The following is a 9,395-nucleotide window of genomic DNA, read 5'->3' as shown; positions in this document are numbered from 1 at the left end:
CTCTTGAAAATTAGAAAGCTTAGTGTTATAGAGGATGTGCATGTTCTTTTTCTCATTTTTATTAGAATTAAGGGTGTTACAATTGGGAAATAGATTACTACTTCAATTTTTTGATTGTTTTAGGGTGATTTACAACTCTTTGATTTAATCTTCTATATCTAAATAGCTACCCTACACTAACCTATTTCTCTCGATATGCAACCATGCCAGTTCATTATTCAACATGGATGGAAAAAGGCCCACCTTAACATCCATGCATGCATAAGTAAAAGCGGACTTAACATCCAAACATGCATGAGAATTTTGTTTCATTCATATTTCATAAATATTTATAACTACAGTATTATTTTGCATAATAAATCATTTGTATTTTCAATTTTAGTCATCATATTAATCCAAATATTTATGTTCCATACAAAAAATCTTACTAAAATATATTGTAAAATATTCCCGCAACAACGTGGGGGGTTTCATCTACTCCTTTCGTCCCATAATATAAGAACGTTTTTGACACAATTGTAGTGTCAAAAAACGCTCTTATATTATTGGACGGAGGGAGTAGTTATCAAACCGTTTGATGCACCGCAAGGTAGACCATTAAGGAAGAGTATAAGTAATCTTAACTCCACAATTGTATTCACCTTAAAAATAAAACTCCATAATCCTATAATTCAATCAAATATGTTGCACTAATTGATTCCATTATTCCCTATGCAAAATAAAATAAAAAAAATCCACCCACAAGCTAATTAAAGGTTGATTATTGTATTATTAAAGGTTGATTAGGCTTCTTCAAATAGTAAAGGCATGATTTGATAGAAATATAACATTGCTTGTTATCCTTGTGTATGTAGTGTACACATGGACGCGAGAACATTTGTGTCCTGGTTCTGCCGCTGTAATGGAGAACGAAATCTATTTCGGAACACAATGTGGTTGAACGGTAGGAAGTCAAAATAGCTTATTTTCTCATTAAAAAATGTAGATCATCATGCATCCATTCTTTGGATGTAACTCGAGTCCACTATTTATGAATATGAATGTATAAATGGATGTATATCCATATGAAAAGATAGATGCCAAGCAATCATTAATTGGATGAAAACCAAGTCCAAAATTAATGAATATTTATTGAACAATTGATTTATATCCATATTTAGAAAGAATGGTGTAGCGGATGACTACCCATAAAATGTTGAGTGAATCATTAGTATGATGCCATTTAAAGCTTTCCAAAATAAGAACGGGGCTCACCTCTATGTAGGGTGATTCTCCAAACGATATACAAAGACGTATAGGAATCACATAGTTACGCGCTTCATCAGAAGGAACACAATTCCTATATAAGAATGGGAGGTGATTATGTGGCCATATTGGTCTTACTGTGTTTTTTGTTTAGACCTTGCTACCTCACCATGGTTGAATCAATAGACTTGGATGTCAATCTACAGAGGATTGAGAAGGTAAGAAACATCTTACTTTAGATTTTGACACATGCAATTCTTTGTGAATTGCTTTATGCAGTCATCCAATTTTTGCATCTATCTAACTAGTCAATCTTGACAATTACTATTGGTTGTAACAATTTGTAACTACTCTATACTACTTATGTGCCCAACAAAAATTTTAGGACACCACTGGTAGAAATTAATACTTATTTCTTTTGGAGACTTCGTATGTCAATTTTATATGATGACTGACCATGCACTAATTTTTCCAATGCAGAACACCACTCTTTTAAGTCCCAAACATTTTTTGTTTCCGTGGAGACCTCATATCATGGATGAGGGCAAAATTATTTCTCATGTACACTTTCTTACTCTTTCTTTTCCCCTCTGTGAATATATCTTTCTCTACTTTTTCATGTGTTAGGTTTGGGATGTTTGTTGATTTCTTTGTGAGCATTGACCATAATAGAAATCACAATTTATGTCGCGGTGACATGTGATAAATATACAAGACCAATTCGAGGTATTTTTCAGCCTAACCATCGCATCTTTAAAGCATAGAGATTAAACAATATAAATCCACATTCATTAGTGAGGCACCTAAACCGTAGTTCATCAAGGTCAATTATGGTTGGTGGTAAGAGAGACAATGTGGTACATAAAGACCACATAAAAAGGCAAACACCTAAATGAGCTTATCTTGAAGCCCTACATATAGGGAACGGAAGTGATGCGCATTATAAGCAAGGCATGCTACCAGAACACCAAAAACAAATAGATTCATAAAGGAACTAAGCCATACTTGGAGACTTATCCTCACATGCCAACACTCTGCTAGCAATACACTTGAGAGAGAGAGAGAGATAGAGATAGAGAGAGATAGGGAGAGAGAGAGAGAGAGAGAGAGAGGTAGGGAGGGAGGGAGGGAGGGAGAGAGTCAAATTTGGTTTTACCTCTGCTATATGGAGGATACAAGATTTCGTCAAATCAAGCACCTAATTAAGCAACACCATTGGCAAACCATATGACGTATAGCACTGCATCATCACCAAAGGTCTAGTTTCGCAGGATTGACACCAAACCCCGTGGAGAAAGCTAGATCGAGTATGATGTACACTCAAAAAAATCAAGATTAAGTCCGAAGGAGATGAAAAAAATCTCAATTGTATACGTCTGGTACAAGAACCTCGTATCACAACAAGGAAGGCAGAGACTCACTTGTTTATTATGTCATGCTCTATAGTTCTTTGAGTTATTCACTAACTTGATGTATATTTTTTGTCATAAGTATGCAATGTGGCACACCAAGCCAGGACAATTCTATGGCCTTCGAGCTGAAATAAGTATATGGGCTTCACCAAATATACAAAACTCTCAAGAATCTGGAGCATCCATACAGATCTATTGTCAAGATGGAGGACACTACAACTTAATTCAAGCCGGCTTTCATGTACAAACATATCACCTATCCTAGTAAACTCAAGTTCTTTTGAATGAACTACTATTTCGTAATTTGGTTTTCTTTGCAGATTTCCCCCTCGTTGTACCATAACAGAGATATTCGCTTCTTTACATATTCGACGGTAAGTGTAATCAATCTCATTCAAACAAGTTATATATTATTGTTGTTCCTATATAGTTTCCATGTATTTTTTAATAGTTTGAGACATTATAGGACCAATTGTTAGTCTCTTTGCATCAACAATAATACATGTTCCTTTTTTATTACTTAGAAAGACTTGAGATTACATGGGTGCTACAACTCACAATGTGGAGGACTTGTTCCTGCAAGTGGAGCTAAGCTAGTGCCGGGACAAGCCATTTCTCCTCCATCAATTTATGATGTACAAGATCACTACATCAGGCTTAGCCTCAACAAGGTGCACCATTCTCCCCAGTCAACAAGATCACTATATAAGCTTATACAATTTCTACTATTTTTCACACGTTGGTGTGGGAATCTTGTCGAACAAAATGCATAAATAGATTTCATATGAATAGCTATAAATATATAGAACATTTTGATTACAGTTGAACAGAATGCCTTGTTTGTAACAAAAAATGTGAAACATGAACTACATATGTATTGTCCGAATGTCCAACACATATACCATTAATGACAACCCAAAAATTTATGGAAAGAACTGCAAATTATGAGGGACATGCATGATTCGATGATTTGACAAGGATACATTTGTTGAAAAAACATGTACTATGAAAATATAACTTTTTCCTAACACACATGACTTGCTCATGTGGCATAGTTGCACCTATAGAATGAAAGTACCACAAAAACTAAACTTAGAAGTAATATGCATGACCTGCGATGCGGCAGTGGCAACACGAATAGGAAAACTAGGGTGGATTGCAAGCATTTTAGAATGAAAAAATAAAATTAACAAAGAAGGATTTTAATGCTATGGTATTTTATTATAAAAATATGGAACATTAGGTTCTGGGAAACTATATATCGCCCAAATTTTTTCCTAATTAAAATTTGCTTATACTCTTCTTGTGAATGAAATTTATTTTTCATGGATTTCATCAGTCCATGTTTGACTACAGGATCCAAATTCTGGAGACTGGGTGGTGTACCGTCATGATTTAGAAATACCATCATTCTTGGGACATTTTCCGAAGGAGCTTTGCCCTGAAACACCACGTATACAAGCCTTGACTGGATTCGTGAACTACTTGAAGAATGCACAAGGTCCACCAATGGGTAGTGGACACTTCCCCGATTATGATGAGAAGAAATCTGCATACTTCAATCACATTAAGAACTATGACTCAAAGGGTCAAGCTTCTGACCCCCGTTTCAGTGGGATGGTCAAGTTAGTTGATAGGAAAGACTGTTATGATGCAAATGAATTATTTCTCGAATTTAAGAAGGGTTATACGTTCAACTATGGTGGTCCACGTGGTTGTATTGGTTGAAACAAAAGTTTTACTATAAGTTGGATTGAATAAATAGAAAATTATGGATTTGTCAACTGTAGCATGGTAAGAATGGTGATCATCATGATAGTCTCTAGTGTATTATTTGTTTGTTTTTCCCGCCCACTTAATCCAGTCCCATCACGAGTACTTGTGACGTGTGCGAGAAGACAATAGTAAGTTAAATCACTAAAAGACCATATGACTGGAACTCTCTCGGGCCCAATGGGCCATGGAACCTAAGTAGAAAGCCACATAGTAAATGTGTATATTATCCATAAGATGAACTAAGAGGTAAGTGGCCAATATGTTGACCCCCCCCCCCCCCCCCCCCCGACAAACGTACAAATATGGATGCCACCATGGCACAGATATGTGCGAACTTGGGACTTTGCTTTCTCTAGCCGACATTTTGTTTTTACGAGGAAAACTTCCAATTTATTCATCAACTATTAAGGTAGTACAAAGAATGCCGGAAGTAAAATAATACATTTAGGGCCGTAGACCACCTAGTGACGACTACAAACACTGGAGCGAGGAAAATGTGTGTCGTCATCATCACCCCTCCTCAATAGGAGTCAGACAACTATTGTTGTAGTAGACAACTGAGAAGTCGTTGTGTTAAGGCCCCATACGACTTGCGCACCAGAACAACAACCGCCAATGATGACGAGATGCTTAGGTCAGAAGGATTCAACCTGTCGACACATGGACACAGACGAATGAAGGTTGGATCCATGTGGATCCACCGAAGACTAACGCGGTCGAATCCCCCCGAGATACGCTGGAAACAAACTTCCACGGGCCCTCTATTCCATCGGGGCGAAGGCTAGGCGAAATAAACTTTATTCCATCTTCAGAAAGCCGACGTCACCTTGTTTTTCAAAGCAGGAGACAATCCCTAACAAAACTACAAAAAATACCTAAAAGAGAGTCCTCCCCAAGGGGCGGGATCCACCACGCCAATTCATGGTTGTATCGTGAGGTATCATGCTTGCATGTTACAATAAAATAAATTAGTTGAGATGACTCTTGTAGGTATATAAGGTTCACGAACAATTTTTCTAAAAATTTATATATTTTTCAAATTCATGAACTTCTTTAAAATTTATTATTTTTATTTTCAAAAACAAAGGATTTATAGAAATTCTTGATCGTTCGTAAAAATCGTTAACCTTTTGGTAAACTGGAAAATATTTTTAAAAATTGTAAAAAAATCAATGAATGAACTTGTTAAATTTTCATGATCATTTTTAATAATAAGAAAAATAAATTTTCATTTACGATTCTTGTAAATTCATAAATAATAAAAAATATTTTAAACTTGTGAATACTTTCTTAAAATGTATGAATATTTCTGTAAAATTAATGATCATATTAAGAATTGATGGTATTTTTCGTAATTAATGAATAACTTTTAAATTCATGTAATTTTTTTAAAAGTTCAGAAATCTTCGAACTCAGGACCTTTTCCAATATATTGAACTTTTGAAAAAGTTACTGATTTTTAACATGACTGAGTACTAAAATAAAAAAAAATACATTGCGTGAATAGTAGTGTACGACAGCTTTCCCCGAGCAAGTTTACACATACATACATATACTGTACACAGCAAGCGGTCAATTTTTTTTGTCGTAAAGTCGACCTTTTAGGGGTAGTTTAACGCTTTATTGCTGAATCACATGGGGTACAATAGGAATGTCAGGGGAGTTTGGAGCTAGAGATGGCGTCCATTAATAACATAAATGCAATTTCGAGCTAGATCATGAGCAAGAGTGTTTGACAACTGGTGTTCGTGTATAAACGAGCTTGAGTGAAGTCTCATAGGATGGTTGATCTCCATCAGGGCGGTATAATAGCTAGAACGGGTTCCATTGTTAATTGCATTGACAACCTCCATGCAATCGGAAGCTATCAAACACCTTTGGATTTGCATTCGGCTGCTAGAGCAAGATCTTCTAGGCATGCTAGGGCTATCTAAGGTTGACGATCAGAAATTCCCGAGTAGGCTAGAACGGAAGAACACAAGAACAAACCATTAGGGTTTCGACAAATGGCAACCACCACTATGTGATTCTTAGTTATGGATACATCAGCATCGATGATCATGTTTATCATCAAAGGGGTAGCCAACTAGACGATGAAGGACATGGTTGACGAGTCCCACCGCTAGTCGTCCGCTGGACAAAATGGACTTCTTTTCAACCAAGAAGTTGCCAGTGAAATGATAAATAGAAAAAGGGCTCTGCAATAGAGTCGTCCTAATCGACGACTGAAGCGCCAGTTGAAGCAGCCACTCTCGCTTGACCCGGCCCAACAAATGCAAACAGCTGCTTCATTCGGCGCTCCTCATTTCGTTCAATCACCCAGTAGCTTCGTTGGATTACATAGTAGTTTGTTTGAGACACTAAGAAAAATAGTTTGTCCTATCGGTCCTGACTTCATTCTTTTTTGTTCAAGTGCTCCTCGCTTAGTTCGATCACACAGTAGTTTCGTTCGATCGGTCCATTCACTTTGAAAAATTCATAGATAAAAAAAATGGTCACAGATAGTCCACGGATTTGATAAATGTTCATGGATTATAAAAAAAAGTTCATGAAATTTAAAAAGTTCACTTATTTACGAAATTTTCTTATTTGCAAAAAAAATCATAGATTTGAAGAAGCTCACAGATTTTGAAAATGTTCATGAAATTGAAAAATACACTAACTTGCGAAAAGTTCACATACTTGAATTTTTTTTATGAGCTTGTAACAAGTCCGCAGATTTCAAAAAGTGCATGAAGTTTGCAAAAAACCAGTTTAGAGGTACAAGTACATGAAATTTCAAGGAAACATCCCGAATTTTGAGGAAAACCTCACGGGCTGTAAAACTCATAAATTTGTAAATAGTTCTTTTATTTAGAAAGAAGGTCAAGAACTTGAAAAATGTTCACAAAAAAAGAAAGAAAAGGAGAACATGACAAAAAATGAAAACTGGGTAACTTTGGCCGGCCCTGTGGCTCAGCCGCTTGACTTGAGAGGACCGTCTCCGGGGAATCTCGCGTTCGCTGTGGTAAGTTGTCGTGCAAACGCACAGGAATTTAATGGCCTAGCCCATTAGCACCTTTCACTTATGTCGGTTTTTCCTTTTTTTTTCTTTTCTTTTTCCATATTCTTTTCTTCTTTTCACTTTCTGTTTTTCTCAAAAAATATTCAAATACAAAAAAAATTAAATACAATTTTTTTTAGAAAAATATTCAAATTTTCAATAGTTGCCGTTTTTCAAAAACATTCATAACTTCAAAAAATGTTCGTGCTTCCAAAATTGTTCAGTATTTTCCAAAACTGTTCTCAGTTTCAAAATTTGTTATCAAGATTTAAAAAATGATTGTGTTTAAAAAAATGTTTGCACTTCCAAATTTGTTCGTGGTTTTTCAAAATTATTCTCCGTTTCAAAGTTATGTTCTTAAAATTCAAAAATTGGTCATCCTTTAAAAAATTGTTCGCGCTTTCAAATTTGTACTCTTTTGAAAATTATTCTGCGTTTCAAAATTTTGTTCTCAAGATTCAAAAAACGTATGTGCTTTACAACATTGTTCTCGTTGCCAAATTTGTTGAGTATTTTCAAAATTGTTCTCGGTTTCAAATTTGTTCTCAAGATTGAAGTAATTTTTGTGCTTTAAAAATTTGTTTGCACTTTCAAATTTGTTTGGGGTTTTTTAAAAAAATTATACGTTTCAAAGTTCTATTCTTAAGATTCAAAAAATGTTCATGCTTCCAAATTCATTCATGATTTTTCGAAATTGTTCTCAGTTTCAAAATCCTTCTCTTAAGATTCAAAAAATGTTCATGCTTTTAAAAAAGTTCATGCTTTCAAAAGTTTTCTTCGTTTTGAAAAATGTTCATGTTGTCAAAAACTGATGGCAAATTCAACCTTTATTCGTTTTTGTAAAACAATTAAAAAAAGAAAAAAGAAAGAAAAAACGAACCAAAAAAGGAAAGGAAATAAGACCAGAAGAAAAAATAAACAAAAAAATCATTAGTCACTCCTAGCTATTATTTTAATATGCATGTTGACACTCAAGACAAACCATTACTCACTCCTAGCTAATTAAGCATGACATAAGTAACTATAATCTTTAATTGTAATTGCAAACATGTTCAATCCATAACGAGTTGAATCCAGAATGATGAGCTAACCATATATACAAAAACAATTGAGGTCGAGTTTATACCGGCTTTTCTCCATCTGAATCACTTCATCATATATCGTCATTATTGCCTTTCACTTGCACGATCGAATAGTGTAAATAATAATAATAATAATAATAATAATAATAATAATAATAATAATAATAATAATAAGAGTGCACGTGCATTGTATTAAGCTGGAATCTGCAAACAATAACTCAAAGGAGAAGACAAGGTAATATGGGCTCTCTGATAGATAGACAATAATGCATGTGAGAGCCACTAAGCATGTCATCGTGGTCTTCTCCTTGTGACCCAAGGAAAAAAGAAAAACTATTCACACGATAAAGCTCCCAACAAGCAAAAGAAGAATGATAAATCCTTTTGGGTTTTCTTTTATCACTACAACTAAGCAAACTAGAAGGTAAAGCTAGAACTATTTTTTTTTTAATTTTCTCAAGGTTAATGAAACACACAAGAAGAAAACAAATAAGAAATAAACTACCATGGATAGTACAATGAAAAAGTAAGAACACCGACAACTGGAATGAGTGTGTGAACATGAATGTAATGTCGGTGAGAAATACGTACTCCCTCAAGCTTAGGCTTTTGGCCTAAGTTGGTATAGGGCCATGGCTGGAAATAACCCTCTCCTTGGTACTCCGGAGAATACTGTGGGTTCCACTAGTTTATGAGCACGTGTGGCTCCCACTGAAAAACTGGAGCTTGATACGGATCAAAGGTTGGTGTAGGCTCAAGTGTTGGGGGTTGCGACAAGCTCCAATATTTGTAAATTTCCACGGGCATAATAATGTACTTGCCTGAATGAATATCTAA

General features: G+C 35.2%; 1 protein-coding gene across 1 annotated transcript; it reads left to right on the top strand.

Annotated features, from left to right (window-relative positions):
* Positions 1-1,277: 1,277 nt before the first annotated feature.
* On the top strand, positions 1,278-4,441 carry LOC123431330. Its single transcript, XM_045115151.1, has 6 exons — positions 1,278-1,463; positions 1,726-1,806; positions 2,737-2,898; positions 2,978-3,031; positions 3,182-3,328; positions 4,014-4,441. Exons 1-6 carry the CDS (start codon positions 1,350-1,352, stop codon positions 4,383-4,385), a joined length of 930 nt encoding a protein of 309 aa, XP_044971086.1. The 5' UTR covers positions 1,278-1,349; the 3' UTR covers positions 4,386-4,441.
* The last annotated feature ends 4,954 nt before the right edge of the window (positions 4,442-9,395 follow it).

The sequence above is a fragment of the Hordeum vulgare genome, chromosome 2H (genome assembly GCF_904849725.1).
Source record: "Hordeum vulgare subsp. vulgare chromosome 2H, MorexV3_pseudomolecules_assembly, whole genome shotgun sequence".
NCBI classification, from domain to species: Eukaryota; Viridiplantae; Streptophyta; class Magnoliopsida; order Poales; family Poaceae; genus Hordeum; species Hordeum vulgare.
This window is presented reverse-complemented; position numbering and strand designations above follow the sequence as displayed.